This window comes from Nothoprocta perdicaria, unplaced genomic scaffold (genome assembly GCF_003342845.1).
Source record: "Nothoprocta perdicaria isolate Ctin4 unplaced genomic scaffold, notPer1 scaffold_121, whole genome shotgun sequence".
NCBI classification, from domain to species: Eukaryota; Metazoa; Chordata; class Aves; order Tinamiformes; family Tinamidae; genus Nothoprocta; species Nothoprocta perdicaria.
Window position 1 is genome coordinate 188,602 of NW_020454328.1, and position 16,536 is coordinate 205,137.

A 16,536-nucleotide genomic window follows, 5' to 3' on the forward strand; every position below is an offset into this window, starting at 1 on the left:
TCCCGTTATTCTGTCCTAGCAAAGGYCTAAAATACCAGGAAGGTTTGTTCCTGTTCAGTGTGTTCCATGGCCTCTTAGATAAGCTGAATCTGATTTAAAATCCAGGTCACTGTGTTTTTCTTGCAGAATGGTATACTCTTTTTTCAAATAAGGCATTGCATAAACATTTCTGGTACTGGGTATTTTTTATGTATATTTTATATTTGTAATAAGCATTTCTTTATGGTAGAAAGGTATGAAGGTAACTTCAAGGGAGCATGGAGTATGAGTTTTGCATTAAATTTATCAGTTAACAACTTCTAAAGCAGGTGTTTCAGGTAGGTAGACGCTCTGTGTTATCAATATTGGAGAAGAGTATGCACATTTTGAGACAAGTACTTAATAGTCTGAATGCCACCTCCTCTTCACTTACTGTGCAGTGGGCCAGTGTCTTTCCACCTTGTGCAGATGTAGAGCTCTGTCCCCTCTTGAATACATGTCTTGAGATACAGGATAGGTGCTGTGGAGTGCCCATACATTAACTTCTGCACTAAATTCCTCTCRGAGAGCAACGGCTGCAACAGAAGCCCTCTAGGGAAATCTTGCTTGAGATTCACAGAAAATACTTAGGTGCTGTCATGCAGGTGTCGTGTTTATAGAGTAAACAAAAGCATTTGATAAGGGCTCCATTCCAGTCCATGATGTCTTTAGCAAACTTTGCTGATGGTAATTGAAAAAAATGGGTATACTGATTGAGCTTTTGAACTGTAAAGATGTTCTCGTGTGTGTGTGTGTGTGTGTGTGTGTGTTTCATTCATGATGGGAGTGGTCACTATTCTAGTTTGAAGGCTGTTCCTTGCCTCTCACATACTTATCTTTGGTTCTAAAATACACTGAAAACACTGTGAAATTTCAAGTGCTGTTTTTGGCCAGTGATCTAGGAGGGGAACTTTGCACATCGTTTAGCATCAGTAGCATGCTGATGATATTCCCTTGCCCCTCCCATATAGGGACAGAAATAGGGAAAAGTGAAATAAATTGCCCAGGATTTCTCTGGGAACCACCTAGAGCCTGGAACAGAAAAACGTGCATCCCAGTTCAGTGCTCTTTGTAGTGACTCTGCTTCCAGTGCTGGAGTGAACAGATTACTTTCCACTATTACAAGAAAAAAAATGGAAAATCAAACAATAAAGCCAAGCTTAAGCTGAAGAATAAGATATAGAATATTTACCACTCAGTATTCCATAAATATATATATATATATATGATGTTTTAGCTTTCCTTATTAAAAACCTGTTAGTATTTAAATCAGCATTATTAGGGACTTGGGTTTGAATTTGGGATGTGCAGCTATTTATTGAGGTCTGACCGTTTGGTCACTTGTTTGACTGGTGGATTGCAAGGTTTAACTAAAAGATTCCTGCCAGGTGTTGAAGTAGTCTGCGTAGCAGTCATTTCCATAGGAGAATGTTATAGATTATTCAACATATACGTAGCTGGTGTGTATCCTGCAAATTGTCTCTTTGTTATGAGATGCTTTGAAACTTAACGCACTGAATTTTTGTCCCTTGCATGCAGGTTAACGTTAGCAGAATATCATGAACAGGAAGAAATCTTCAAACTACGACTAGGTCATCTTAAAAAGGTAAGAATTAATTGCAAAAAAGGCTTTGGGTAGGTTGTTTGATTGTGTTTTATGGACAAGTGTGTCTTTGAAGAGGTCGCAGCCATTTCATAGGTAGGAGGCTTTTATTGGTTGGAAGAGTTGGCCAGGGTTTCTTAATCCTGTTTTTCCAAGGAAGTGGTATTGAGGAAAGATGCCTTTTGCTTCAGTAAGTACACTCTGTTCTTACAGTTATGTTTTCACATAAAGAATTTCACAGTTTTAATCCATCTTACGATGTCGCTAGGGCCAATCTAGCACTAGGCTCTGATTGTGTCTGGTATGGGGGAACATGAAGGCACGGACTAACTGGCTCAACCCTTGTGGATAAAAGTGTGGGTACCCCAACGCCTTTCTGGCCCAGAAACTTGATTCTTCTTACAGTTTGAAATACAGCGTAATTAAAATGTTGAGTTCCATAACAAAAAAAAACAGAAGAAAAGTGTGAGAAAACAGCAAACCGTGCAGACATCGATGACTTTCCCATTTCTTTGCAATGGCAAGTGACCAGAGTTATTAGTAACAGTCCAAAAATCTGTTGGGCTTTTGGAAGCTAGTAGTATTTAGCTAATTATAAAGCATATTTGTTTTCAAAAATATTGGCTTCAGCAAGAACTGCACCTGCAAGTGAAGTTATATTTAGATAAACGGCTGGTTTTCTTTTTAAGTGACTGCAGTAACATAAATAAATCTTCCAGGGCACTTCAGCAGATGATACACCAGCAAAATAGATGTCTCCTGCTATTCCTTGCTAAAGACTGGAGAATAATATGAGCTTTCTTTCTCCATCTGAAACAAAGAGAAAGGGTGCAAAGTCGCTGCTAGAGTCTGCCCTCTTTTCTCTGGTGGTATCTGAGCTTTATGTGTGGTGGGATTTTTTTTTTTTTTTTTTTTTTCCCCTCCTCCCTTCGGTATCTTTGAGACAGAAGTTGAATGTAGGGCCTCACCAGTCCCCCCGCACCCCTTGATATTTGCAATGGCATCAGAAAGTTAACATACTTATGGCATCTATTAGCATTTTACCAGTTGTTTTATTGACCTGTGTGCAAACATATGTGATCTGGGCACTAAAGGCATGCTTGCCCTACAGCTTCCATATTGCTAGGACATATTAGCTGCTGGTGCCTTTATTGCTGATATAGTATGCTGCCCTGAAACAGAGGAATCCATTTAGAAATGGACCTTTATGGAAAATGAAGTAATGTTCTGGGATTGTGGCATTGTCTGAAGCTTCTGCTAATCCTTCTCCACTTTTGGAAACTGGCTCATTCTTTCTGCCTAAAAATAGAACAAGTTGYGAAGAGAATGAGCGCAGTCACAAGACAAATGGGTAACTGTCCCTTAGTCATGTTGAGCAAATAAAACTGCTTGAGGGGCATGTTTTCATTGAGGTTTGCAATGCTGTCCACTGTGGCTTGAATTCTGCTGTCTTGAGAATGCTACAACTCGACACTTGCTATTTTGATGCACAGTCACTTGGCACAAACTCACACTGCYCTGTTCTTTTGCCTACCTCGAACAAGACCTCGTTGCATTCTTTCACGTATTCCATCCCCTTTGGACGCTGCCTTTTCCCTGTGTGACATCAGGACATCCCTGTTCTTTACTTTTGAGGGTTGTCCTCATTCCCTTGTCCGAGATGAGAGTGAGTTCCTGCAAAGAAAAAAGCTGGGGAGCCCTTAATGGAGGAGATGCAAGAGGAGAACTGGTGCAAACCACGAAGTTGCTGAGCATAACGTATTCCTGTGTGAGGCAGAAGCTCTCAGCACTTGTGCTTCCTGATTTTTATTTCTAGACCTGATGTGTCTGAAACAAAGATAGTCTTTTTAATAATATCTGTGGTCCATCTGCAGTAGTAGCTCTTAGCATTGAAGATGTAGAGAGGGACAAGAATTCAAACAACCTGCTCGGTAGGCCATTAAACTTCCACTGATGCAATCTGCTGTTCTTAATATGAACATCTCTTTAATTTCTCAAACAAGTTACTGGTAAGTAACTTCTTCACAAGTGAAATTCCATTTGTGGTTCCATAAAGTGGGCAGAAATGCTGACTGCTTCATCTTAAATAGCATTGTCTTTCTATTTTCTTTTCATTATGCAGGAAGAAGCAGAGATCCAGGCAGAGTTGGAACGGCTAGAAAGGGTTAGAAATCTACATATCAGGGAATTGAAAAGGATACACAATGAAGATAATTCACAGTAAGCACATGGGAGTCAAGGACAAAAAATATTCCTAATAGGAAATACTTYTCTGTGTGTATGTGTGTTTAGCCCTAATATGTCACACTTTTAATGGGGAGATAAAGGCTTCCAAATACATCAGTACCATTATGTGGTCTTTTATCAGTGCAGTGTGATGAAATAGTGTCAAATCTGGCAGTCATTAATGCAGTTTTAAAWTTTTCAGTTGTAATATAAAACTACTGGTTTTCAGCTGTGCAGTAGATTGCACTGTTACTGTGAGTTTTATTAAACTCCCTTTTCTCTCCAGATTTAAAGACCATCCAACGCTAAATGATAGATATTTGTTGCTACATCTTCTGGGTAGAGGCGGCTTCAGTGAAGTTTATAAGGTAAATTTGAAGCACCAGTCTGTGGTGCAATCTACATCTGCAATGAAACATTGCAGTAAGCAGAATCTTACACTTGTTTTCTCAATGGTGCATGTGGTTGTGGAGGGAAGACGGGAGGAAGAAACACATGTTGCATCTGGCTTTTATTAGACAGCAAGCTTGAGAATTTTAGGTTCTGCATTTGTCCTTGGAGATTGTATTTCCTACAAATATATGTTTTAAGAACATAGTTCACTAGGTCTGCAATTTTGCCAGGACAGAGAAATAAAACATATTTTCAAGAGTTGCACATAAATACTGAAGTGGCTAAGTTTTATCAAGCATAGCATATGAAGTCCGAGCATTTGTTGTAAATAAGAGAACACAACTCCAATAGTAAAAGCAAAGCTTTTGTTTCCTGGGAGTAGAAAACTCTTGTCTTGTGTTTCCCTTTTGCACACTGCAATAGCAGGCTGTGTGTGTGTGTTGGCTTGGGATTTCCTTGGAGCTGCCGACTACTTGCATGGCAGCACTTTTACATGGCCAAGGCCTGTGATACTGTGGTCGTGCTTTCAGTTTGATGGGTGTGAATAAAGCCTCTCTTTTCTAAATATTCTCCATCTGCACTCACTAGTTTCTCATTTCCATAGAATTCAGCTAGAATTAAAATAATAGTGCCAGTATTACAAGCCTTATGGTAACTTGTCATTTTGATGCAGTAAAAGATTAGGTATCTAAACAGGGAAGCTAGACTGCTCAGGTAATCAAAGGAGGGAGTGATCCTCATGCATATACTCTGAATTGCTCTCTGGGGAAAGCACAAGAATTATACAATTCACTCATTGAATTCTTCAGCTTTTAAACAAGCTGCCACACTTTGCTCTAAGATGAAGAACTGAGCTACCAGTGTGAAATAAAGTATTTAATAATCCTTAGCTTGTTTTGGTTTGTTTTCTAACAGAGTGTAGAATTTGAGATAGGTGGTTTGGGGGGGGAAAAAATGGCAGCATCTTTCCTAGTGTGATTAACTGACTGTATTTTGATAATATGGCCTTTCTGATCCCGTTGTAACTGGTGGTAAAATGTCRTAGTAAATGCAGCATTAGTTAGATCCCTTTGGGAAGGTCAGATCCAAGCACAGAATATTCAATTGTTTTCAGAGTTGCTTGATTTCATTAGTGGAACCAATTACATGAAAATGTGGGTTTGCTCTTCAGTCGGTATGTTGTAATGCTGATTTCCTGGGTGGAGACGTTGGTTTGTTGGAGCTTGTCTGCTTTTGCAGTATTAACTTGAAGCTTTGATTCCTACTGATTTTCAGCTCTTCTCTCTGCAGGCTTTTGATTTAACAGAACAGAGATATGTAGCTGTGAAAATACACCAGTTAAATAAGAACTGGAGAGATGAGAAGAAAGAAAACTATCACAAGTAAGTAAGGCTGTAAAGCGGAGGGCTACATTGTCAAACTCTGCTCGAGTATTTGGTTATCCAGTGTGAGCAGGCTGCTGTCTTTTTTCCCATGTTATACTGCATTTAGAAAGCCAGTCTGGGTCCCGGTGAGTTGAAGAAGTTTTCAGTTTATCAGTGTCTGGAAGGTGTGCACATGCACACCTGTTTCGCAGCAGTGGTAATGCTCTAGGAGGAAGATGTTAAAGTGGCTTCTCCTCTCCAGGACATCTAGACTCTGTCCATGCCTGTCTTTAGGTGCACACAAGCGCTGCACTTTCAGATGGCCTTCCCCTTCTTTTGTTCCTAGAGTACTTAGTCCTTTTGCAGCTTATTAGGGACGCACGTATGTCATGGCCTAGAAGGGAGGTACAGGAAACCTTTTGCTGTTGGCAGTGCTCGATTCTTAGTGCCATGGAACAAGTGAGCACTTCAGGGTGGCAGCCAAGCCTTCCCAACGGAGCTGCTGTGGTCGTACTTGTCCAGTTTCCCAGCAGGTCACTGGCAATAGCTAAGCTGGAATCAAGGCTTGGAGGTTGAACTGTTGAGCATCCTAGAATTTTTCTAGAACTTGCTGCTTTTTTTTGTATTCAGCTATCTTGGATTGCTTAGCAATCTGTTATGAGGTTATTCTACTTCGGTTGCCAGTGCCATTAATCAGCATTAGTTGTTTTGTAGTTTTGCCAGCGTTCAAGATGCACTCAGAGTCCTTGGTTTCTCKAGGACTGTTGAACCCCTCTTTTGCTTGCCTTTTCTTAAGATGTCTAGATAATGTGCATGGGTTTGTGATTAAATTTGAACTGCTGAGTGCTATGCCTGGGGGAGAATTCCAGTGCAATGAGATGAAAATCCATAGTTAAATTTTACAAAAGATGTAAATCTTGTAGTACTATCTATAGTCACAGCTACAGAATCAAGTGTCACGTGAAAGATGTTTTCAGCAGTATTTCTTCTCTAATGCAAAGTATTGCTCTAGCCACAGAACTCAGAACTAAGTTACTTGTATGATTAATGCCCAGACTTTCCTATTTTCAGACATGCGTGTAGAGAGTACAGAATTCACAAAGAACTGGATCATCCTCGAATAGTTAAGCTATATGACTACTTTTCGCTGGATACCGACTCGTAAGTTATGTTGCTGTGTGCCGGTTTAATCCACTGATTACAAAATGTTTGGTCTAATAAAGCTTCCCAGGAGAGTCCGGGGAGGGTCCATACCCATTCTGCAGGCCACCCTGCAGTCTTGGACTATTTCTGCATAAATCAGTTCTGTAGAGATGCTGACTTAAAAGCAGTGCGCCATATTAGGTCAGACGTGATGTCCCACTACTAAATCCTGCTTTTTAGTTGTCTTAGGCACGTGCCTTGATTAGTTTTGCTGTCTCCTTCTGATCCTATCACTAAATTGGGAATCTCAGGCCATTGCACTATTGAATATTGAGGACCGTTCTCCTAGTGTCATATCTTCAGAAAGAGCTGCAGGGCTTTTAATTTTAATATATTGACCAAATGGTCTCTTAAGGAGAAGCAACACAAAGTGTTCTMTGTTTTTAATTACAACAATTACTGTTTTGCCTTTAGGTTTTGTACAGTGTTAGAATACTGTGAGGGAAATGATCTGGACTTCTACCTGAAACAGCACAAGTTAATGTCAGAGAAAGAGGCACGATCCATTATCATGCAGATTGTGAATGCTTTAAAATACTTAAATGAAATCAAACCTCCCATCATACACTATGACCTTAAACCAGGTAAGTTGTGCTGCTGACTGATGTGTTTAAGGATGCTAATAAAAGGTAATGAATTATAAGTAACTGAGGGAAGTCTGTCTGGTCAGACTGTTAAATAGAAGACAGGTCTGGCTGGGGAGATGAACTTGCAACAAGGAAGAGCTGAAATACATAGAAAGTGCTGGGAAAGGCTGTTGTCTCCCAGAGTTGCAACATGAAAGAAGGAAGTAGCATCTAGAAAAAGAAGCCTCCTTATTTAGAATGAGAACGTGAACTGCCAGCATCTGTGTTTGGTTTTCAGTGTCCTGCTTATATTCTGCTGCTGCTGTGAGTTTCTGCTGCTGTTTTGTAGAAGTTCACATAATTACTAGTATTTCTTCTTTCTTTTCTTTGTGTAATCATCATCTGAATGAAGTATATGATTTCATATTGCACTTTGGGAAGTGCTGTGCAGTTGTGTTTGCTCATGTCTGCCTGTGAATTCAGCAGTGCTTCTCATGTCTTCATGTTGTTACGAGTTTCCCTTCTAGCACTGTGGGGAGTCAGGAGGGCAAAATGGGAGTGCTCTCAGGTTTGATTAGGGGCATGTGTATCAGCTGCCTGACTTTTGCTAATGCAGTAAAATGCAGCTGCCTCCACAGACAGTTCTCTGTGGTTTGCCTTGCTGAGCACGAGGATTGTGTGCAGGAGGTGGTGCTGTTGCACTAGGTTTTTGTTGCCCTGTTCTTCTTGCAGCCGATGCCTGGGCATGCTGCAGAGCTCTGCCCACAGCTGTCTAAAATAGATTCATCTGCTGCCTTGGTGCACAGATCTGCTGCCTTGTTGGAGGCTCGGAACTGTGAGGATCCGACTGTGTGATCCTTGATGGATTCATAAAAGGCTTTTCCCTAAGCAGTAACTGTTCTGTCTGAGCTTAGCAAGACCCTGGGGAGCACTAGGAGCACAGTGCTAGGAAGGGGAGGGTTTCTGGCTGCTAAGAGTCCAGGGCAAGTCAGGACGCCTGGGCAGCTCTGTGCGTGTGCACATGTGTGCACTTCTCTCATTTCTCTCCCTTTTTGACCGGCCCTTTGAACAGGACCAGTCCTTTTTGGGAGGGAGCAAAACAGCGTGGCCACCGAGCTGATGTGGAGAGGAGGGCTCAAGTCTAAAGGCTCCAACTAATGCTGCGTTTGAGTTGCTCAGGGATGAGCAGACAAGTTGCAGCCCTTGCTGAGGGCTGAGTTCTCCGTACTTGATGTTAAAACATCCGCCACAGGCTGCTGCAGCTCTGTGTTTGCAGGGTGCTTGTCTTCTCATACAGGGTGCTGGAGCTCAGTGCAATTTCGTTGCTGCCTTTTTCTGCTGCGTGTGTGTCCTAAGAAACTCTTTAATTCTCCCCTTTAGGTAATATTCTTCTAGTCAATGGTACTGCATGTGGAGAGATAAAAATCACAGATTTTGGACTTTCCAAAATCATGGATGATGACAGCTACAACTCTGTTGATGGCATGGAACTGACATCGCAGGGGGCTGGTACTTACTGGTAAGTGTCGCCTGGGGGCTCTTGCAAGTTTGAGATCAAAAATAGTTTACAAACAGCTTTGGATGCCTGTCAGCTCTGTATGTGCTGCCATTGTCTGTGGCAGCTTGAGACACTGGAGGTTTGAATCACTAAAAACTGCCTGCTCAGTTGTCACACATGGCTCCTTTTTGAGGCTGGCAGCTTTTTGCTTTCCAGGGGATTGGTGTTTACACATTTGAAAATTATCTGTTATTCAAAGGTCCTGATGCAAAACTGCATGTGCTGCACGTTGCCGAAAGCCAACCCTGGAGAGGAGCTTGGCAGTTTTTCACAGTGCGCAGTGGCACTATCACCAGTGTAGGCGAGGAGGTGAAGAGTACGATGGAAATACCGACGGGTCAGAGAGATGGAAAGAGAATTCCAGCATGAGAGAATTTCACAGAGAGCCATGGGGTTAAATCTTGCTGCAAGATTCACCTCTTTTGTACTCTGTGTAGTCACAGCTTCACAATCAAGTGTCATGTGAAAGATGTTTTCAGCAGTATTTCATCCCCAATGCCAAGTGTTGTCGCTGCCTCAGCGCTGGCTGAGCGTTTCCATTGCGAAACTGCTGGCCAAGGCCTTTCAACAACAAATGCCCATTTTAAAGATAAAAGTAATTGGGATTGTTTTATGTGCTGGTGAAAGGAAATGCACTGTGCTGACCAGCTTAGACCATAGAGGTCTGGAGACTCTTGTGAGTTCACTGTTTCAGGAAAGTGATGCACAGTGGAGATGTTGGCCCAAGCATAAATGGAAAAGAAAGAATCAGAATTAGGTCATTTGAACTCCAAGCTAACGTCTGCCTGCAGAAGCTTGTCTCTTTTTCTGTGTTAAATGACTCAATGCATTTGCAGATGATATGACTGACTTATTGCTTCCTTCCAACCAGGTATCTGCCACCGGAATGCTTTGTGGTTGGGAAAGAGCCTCCAAAGATTTCAAATAAAGTTGATGTCTGGTCAGTGGGAGTCATTTTCTATCAGTGTCTCTATGGTAGAAAGGTAAGGAGGCATTTAACCAATTCTTAGTGGTGATTCCCAAATTCYTGGGAGGCAGCCCTGGCTTCTACTTCCTTCTCCTCCCTAGACTTAGAAGCTGCTGCTTCCACTTTGTCCCCTTGCCATGAGTTCTAGGCCAGAGCCCAAGCTAATGAGATAGGGAGAATTTACTAGCTATGTTTACCCCTGGGTGACAGTTCCTTTAGAAGCAGTGCTCTGCAGAGCTTTTCTTGCCACTGAGGCCTTCAAGGGCAGCACAAGCGTACCAGATGCCTGAGGTTCTTTGCATGGCCATGTTGTGTGATGCTTTCAGTTCCCATCGAACCTGATACTGCTCATCAGCTGCAGCCCTTCCAAAGCAAGAGCTTCGTAGAAAGTCCTACCCTGGAAGCTTTGGGAATGGTTTTTGGAAGGGAGCATTCTGGAGGAGGAGATGCCTGTCCTGAGGAGAGCCGAGTGTGTCTTCTGACTGCGGAAGAGAGTGGGTGGAGTGGGATGAGATTCATCAGTGCTTGTGTTCCATGACCTCTTGGTAATGACTGTTGTGAAGGCCTGGGCTGCCAAACATGCTGGGCTGGCCTGGTAGTGTCAGACAGATGGTAGAACCAGCCCGGCAGTGACGGAGGACGAATCTCCTGGCAGGTTGCTTAGATGAGGAGCCTTTTGCTGACTTAGTAGGTGTGGGAGCTGGTCGGCTCCCTCCGAGCAGGAGTCGCATCTGCCCCTGTTCCAGCTCAGCCCCTTTGCTCGATTCAAGCACAGGAGCAGTGTGTCCTGCTCATCAGGTTGGAATCTGCAGCACTTGCACTGCGTGCGTGGGCTCCTTGCCCGGAAAGCGGTGATGTCAAGTGATGATAAACAGTAGCATTATGGGTCTTTTAAGGCCTTCTGTCAACTTTAACAACTGTCTCTTCTTTTTTTGGTAGCCCTTTGGCCACAACCAGTCACAACAAGATATTCTGCAGGAGAACACAATCTTGAAAGCTACCGAGGTGCAGTTCCCTCCAAAGCCAGTAGTCACACCAGAAGCAAAGGTAAGTCTGGTTGCAGCAGCCTTGATCCCGCTGTGTGCACCCGCCAGCAACCTGCCCTGGCAGCTCCTTCCCTAAATGTGGGAAGAAGATCCGTATTTAGGGCCTGTCTCCTACAGAGGAGTCTGTGGCCTCACTGTGTTGTGGCTGTTGCTCGGAGGATTGAGTGCAGTGCGGCATGTGCCTCTCCTCCTGCTTTTTCATGACAAAAAGATGAGTTTCTGCCCTAAGACCTGGGTTGTCTGTGCAGTCCCTTGGGAAGAGATCTCGGCGTTGGGGTTGTCACATTGGCTCAGCTCCCACAGAATTATCTATGAAAGAAAACTTCCTGTTTCTGTGAGTGTTGCTGATTCTCTCTCTGCCTTTGGGCTGTCTGCAGGCGTTTATCAGACGCTGTTTGGCCTACCGAAAGGAAGATCGGATAGATGTCCAGCAGCTGGCCTGTGACCCCTACTTGCTGCCTCATATCCGCAAATCTGTATCCACAAGCAGCCCAGCTGGAGCTGCCATTGCCTCAACCTCTGGATCATCCAATAACAGCTCTTCAAACTGAGACAGAGTAATAGGCCAAAAACTGCTTGAGAAACCGTCAAAAAAGATTTTCGGAAACAGCTTTGGAATAGAGGAATCCGCAAGGGTCTCAAGAAACCTCTACCAGGTGCTTTTTTTCTCTTGCTTTTTTCCATCCATAGAGCATGACAACATCAACTCTCATCAAGAAAACCTTTGGCATCATAGGCCAAGCCATGTGGATAGGAATTGGCTTGAGGTTTATCTGCTAAATGACCACAAAGGGTGGCTGCTCTGAGCAAGGAGGGGAAACTCAAGAAAAAAAAAAAAAAAAAGAAAGAAAGAAAAAAAAAACTAAGCTTAAAAAAAGACATGGTTCCATGTACTGTGAACTTCTGAACATGCAGCCTTGGGGAATCCAGGACGCGGTGTGTGCTTCATATGAAGAATGTGGACTGTGGAAAAAGACTGGGCTAGTCCAGTGTGGATATTTAAACATTGTTCTTTTTCTTTTAATAAAATTTAGGTAACATCTCCTGAAAAGCTCGAAGCACCAAGGTTCAGCTGGGGATGGTATATGACTCTTTGCCCTTTGGAGGGGAAAAAAAGTTGATCCTGCCTGTTCATGGCACTAGAGTTAGTGTTTTACCCGTAATTAATTTCAGTTTTTTAAAATAATGATTTTTTTTTTTTTGGAAGAAAACAGTTTTCTGGTCTTCAAGTGAAACCCTCAGCAGCAGGACGGAGGCAGAGCCYGTGCCAGGGCGGGGCAGCGCTCTGCACCCCTGGGGGTTGCCCTCCCTTCCCATAGGCCCCTTCCTAAGGAGGATGTGAAGCCACTAGCAGAACAGGCCCCGTAAGTGCCCTGTGCTCCGCTGGCCCCGGGTTTTTCAGCTGCTGCTTCCTTGCTCCCTCTCAACGGTTGCACCTTTTTTATTTATTTGCAGTGCTGATTTTCCTTTGTTGAGGTGCCCGGCGGGCTCCTGCTGCGCCGGGGCTCCCGCAGGAACCTTCCCCTCTCCCCCAGCGCTTCCCCCCCGCACRCGCTGACTTTCCCAGCCCAGGGGACAGGGAAGCAGACGTGTCCTGTGAGGGGACAGCCACCCTAATGCTTTTTGTCCCCCTTCTGTCTCCGCCCCTTCGGCAGGAACCTGCCCCTGTGGAACAAGCCGCTTGTCCCCATCGGGCCCTGTATTTTCCCCACGTTGAAGGAAGGCTGAAAACACCAAAAAAATAAATGCATTGAACATGTGGCAGCCAGGTTGGAGCATTGGAACATGTGGCAGGAGCCCTGGGCCAGGAATATTTAAAGATGCAGTGTTGGAGAGCAGAGTTTGCTGGGGGGAGCTTGGTCCCCCCGGGCAGCCCCGGTCCCAGTGTGGGGCCTGGGGACACCCCCCACCCCCCACCCCACCCCCAGCAGCCTCCGAGGGTCTTCCGGCCTCCGTTAGGGGCCGGCACCGAAGCCCTTCTGGGCCCTGTGCTTAACTTGGGCGAAGGAGGAATCTGGGGAAGTTGAATTGTGGGCCTGGGAAGTGCAGAACTGCTGCTTTTTTTTCTTTTTTCTTTTTTTTAATTACTATTTTTGTAGTGACCCTTGGGCTTTTAATTGGACACATTCACTTGCAGCTGCATTCAGGTGGTCTCTAAGCTGCAGTTTGGATGCAAAGAAAAGCAAAGCTGCATCTTTAAATGCTCAGCCCTCGTGGCGGAGCCTTTTCCATCCCTCCTGGCTTCTTCTGGAAGTTTAACTGTTAGCGAGCGGAGCAGGAGCAGAGGTGCCGCTTCCTCCTGCTTGCCGAATCTGGGGTTGGGGTCGCCTAGCGGAGAATTCCCAGGATTCATTTCCTGTTTGCGGCGTGATCCCGGCGCGGGTGGTTCTTGCCCGCGGAAGGGCCGTTCCCTCGGTGGGCTCCGCTTGGATTTGTGGCGGCGGCCGTGACCCCCTGGGGGCTCCTGCCTGCGCCGCCCACCCTGTTACTGCGGGTTTCACTGCCCATAACAGCCCCTCTCGCCACACTGTTCATTTACTTAAAGTGTATGAAGAATTTGTAACTTAAAACCAGGCCAGACTGTTTTGGCTCTACCCAACAGATGAGACATGGATATTAAAATAAGTTTTAAGAAACTGATCTGCTTTGTGCTTGACTCGTGCTCTTTGCGTGTTGGCGGTGATGGCTCGAGCTCCATGGCGCGGCCCACGCTGCACTCACGACGGGATGGGCACGGAGGGGACAGAGGGGGCTCCGCGGGAGAATCCCTGAGTGCGGCTCCATGCACTCGGGAGCGGAGTGCAACTCAGCGGGGTGCAACGGAGAGATGTCCACACGGGGATTGTTGCCCAGGGTTTTTAGAGGGTGGTGGTTGAGAGCAGTGGCTGTGGATGTAGGTTGGCGTTGACCTCCTCTTGTCTCCTGCCTGGACCGGTGACACGAGCGCGACGGTCCCGCTGCAGCACCTGTAGCCTCCTAGAGCGGCACTGTCGCCTGGACAAACACCTGGCTGTCAGTTGGGAGAGTTGGGAGACAAGGAGTCGGAGTCGGCGCCTCTGTGGGCGGCTACCCGGGTAGGGCGGCGCGGGCCCCGCTCCGCGCGGCGCAGAAAGCAGCCGGTTCCCGCGCAGCGGCTGCGGGTCGTAGCCGCCGCTCCTCGTGCAAGGGGCAGGGCTGCGAGCTGGGTGTGAAGGCGGCACCCGGGGACGCTCGGCGCCCTGCCCGCAGGGGCTCCTGSTCGGTGCTCCAGTGCTCCAGCTTTGGCGACGACACCCAGGCCCGGGGAGGCAGCAGCGGCAGCACTCGGGGAGCCCCATTACGGCTGCGCTGCCCATGAACCCTCTGGGCCAGGTATTGCCTTGTGCCCACAGTTGGGGACTTTGGCCTGATTTATCGCATCCCTGGGTAGTCATTTTGCACCGAACGCAGCTGAGCCTTCCCTCGAGATGCCCCGTGAACGGGGCTGCATTGGGAGCCCCGGGCGTCCCTGCAGCGCTGGGGTGAGAGGCCAAGCAAACGTGGAGCCGCAGCCACCCCTCCGTGTGCTCCCAGCGCGAGCGCGGACACAAGGAGGCCTTTGTGCGGAGCCGGAGCTGCCAGCGAGAAAAACTTATTTCGTGCATCAGCTCCGGGCGGGCACCACCGAGGCGGGAGACGCGGCCGGCGTGTGCAGCCCAGGGAGCCACAGGGGCACTGGGCCCCGTCCCGCGCCTCGGATCCCATCCTACAGCTTGGCTCCCTTCTCTGCAGCCTCCAGCTTCCTCCTTTCTCTTCCTCCTCTGTCCTTTGTCTGCAGCTTGGCCTCCCTCCTCACTTCGGTCTCGGTGGTGGCTCCAAGGAGCCTTTTAAAGACTAGTCCCATGCGCGGCCAAGGCCGGTGACACTCCCGCCCCATAGCCCCTGGCCGTGCAGCTGCGCCGGCCTCAGTGCCTCCCCTGGCCTGGCCAGCACCGCGGGCAGCCAGAGGCTCCATCCCCGTGGGACCCTGCAGGGTCAGAGGGCTGCAGGAGCAGCAAAGCAAGGCCCAGTGCTTGGAGCCGCGCTCGGGGTTAGCGAGGAGTCGGCATCTCCCTGTGCTGCTGTTCTTGGGTGCCTGGAGCCTTCCCTTTGAGATGTGCTGCTCCCACACGGAAGAGCAGTGGGAACAGCAGTTGCATCTCCCAGACCCCATCCCCGTTTTCGGGCCCTGGGCTGTTCCAGGGCCACTGTGGCCCTCACGGCCTCAGGACATGCTGGAAGGGCTGGGATCTGGTGCGCCCTGCAATTCCTCGTGGCAGCGCCAAGCGAGCACATCTGGATCTCATAAATAACGTGCGGGCCGAGCTCAGCTGGCCTGGAGGGCTGCGCGGCGCCGGGCCCCGTCCTGCTGCGTGTGGGGATCCTCCTCAGGAGGGCGTGGGCCGATTCCCACCACCCTCCCCAGCCCACGTGTTTTAAAGGAGGAKGAAAAGGGAGGGGAGCAGCTCCCCACGGCCCCCCACTTCTGGCCCTCTCCAGCCCCTCCATGAGCCCCGGCCACGAGGCCGGACCTGGAGCCTCTTCCTGCTTGTCCTCAATGCAGAGGGACGAAGAGGGACCAGCAGCTCTGGCGCCGCAGCCTCCCCCATCACCACAGGGCCCTGAAGCCTTGCAGGATTTTTCTACCCGGGCTATTGGCAACATTTAATTCCTGATTTCTGTAGGAGAAGCCAAATATCCCGCCCAGACCCCTTTCCTGCCAGCATTCCCAGCACGCGCACAGAGCCCCCCAACTCCTGGGGCTCTTGTGGCAGGGGCCGTCCTGGGATCCAGCTCCCCAGAGCAGTGCCCCGGTGACAGCGGCTGTGTCTGGTAGAAGCTCCTGGGTGACAAAAATGTCGGCGCGAGCTCCCAGAGGTCCCAAGGGGATGGGGGAAGATACATTTCCTCCAGCTGCACAAGGCGAAGCTGTGTGGGAGGCACCGGCCGGAGGATGTCGAGACCGCCCGCACCGTCCCAACCCCGGCATTTGGGGCTGGGATCCTCCACTCTGGCGCCTGCTCCCTGTGGAGCAGCTCCTGGGCTCCAGGACTGTTGCTCCAGATCAATTAAAAAATAATCTAGGGCTTAAAGAAAATCCACAGCAGCGCGGATGAGGTCGGGCCTAATTGGGCTCCCTGGAGGGCTCACTGCTCCGAGGCCGTCCTGGAGCCTCGTCCTCCATGGGGAAGCAGCGACCTGGTTATTTTGGCACGGGAAGCGGCCCCTCTGCTGTCCCTCGCAGCGCAGCCGCGCTCCTTGGGTGACTTAGTGGCGCCTGGCAGCAGGGCCGGGCCAGCACCCGACAGGTCACCCACCCTTCGGTTTGATAGTGACTTGCAGCCTCGACGGTCATTTTGAGGGCAGCTGCGGCCCTCGAGCGGGGCTGGAGCAGCCGCCGCATCCCCGGGCCGCCCGGCTCCGGCGCCGACCCGGGAGCCGCCCCCGCGCGCAGCCGGCGACGCGGGGCCTTTGTGCAGCGCGGGCGGCGGCGGCTCTGGCCGCGCGGCCGCCGAGCGCGGAGCGGAGCTCCCGGCCGCGGGACTCGCTAGTTTTTAAACTATTTCTATTTTTTTCTCCTTTTTTTTTTTTTTT

General features: G+C 48.1%; 1 protein-coding gene across 1 annotated transcript in view; it reads left to right on the top strand.

The window, feature by feature from the left end:
- Positions 1–12,140, top strand: part of TLK2 (tousled like kinase 2) — a 37,957-nt gene extending 25,817 nt beyond the window's left edge. The window contains exons 13-22 of the mRNA XM_026054469.1: positions 1,558–1,624; positions 3,744–3,841; positions 4,134–4,215; positions 5,531–5,622; positions 6,676–6,765; positions 7,222–7,391; positions 8,754–8,892; positions 9,803–9,914; positions 10,838–10,945; positions 11,322–12,140. Of these exons, the coding sequence (XP_025910254.1) occupies positions 1,558–1,624; positions 3,744–3,841; positions 4,134–4,215; positions 5,531–5,622; positions 6,676–6,765; positions 7,222–7,391; positions 8,754–8,892; positions 9,803–9,914; positions 10,838–10,945; positions 11,322–11,495 (1,132 nt within the window). The 3' untranslated portion in view covers positions 11,496–12,140. The remainder of the gene's footprint in view (positions 1–1,557; positions 1,625–3,743; positions 3,842–4,133; positions 4,216–5,530; positions 5,623–6,675; positions 6,766–7,221; positions 7,392–8,753; positions 8,893–9,802; positions 9,915–10,837; positions 10,946–11,321) is intronic.
- Positions 12,141–16,536: the final 4,396 nt, after the last annotated feature.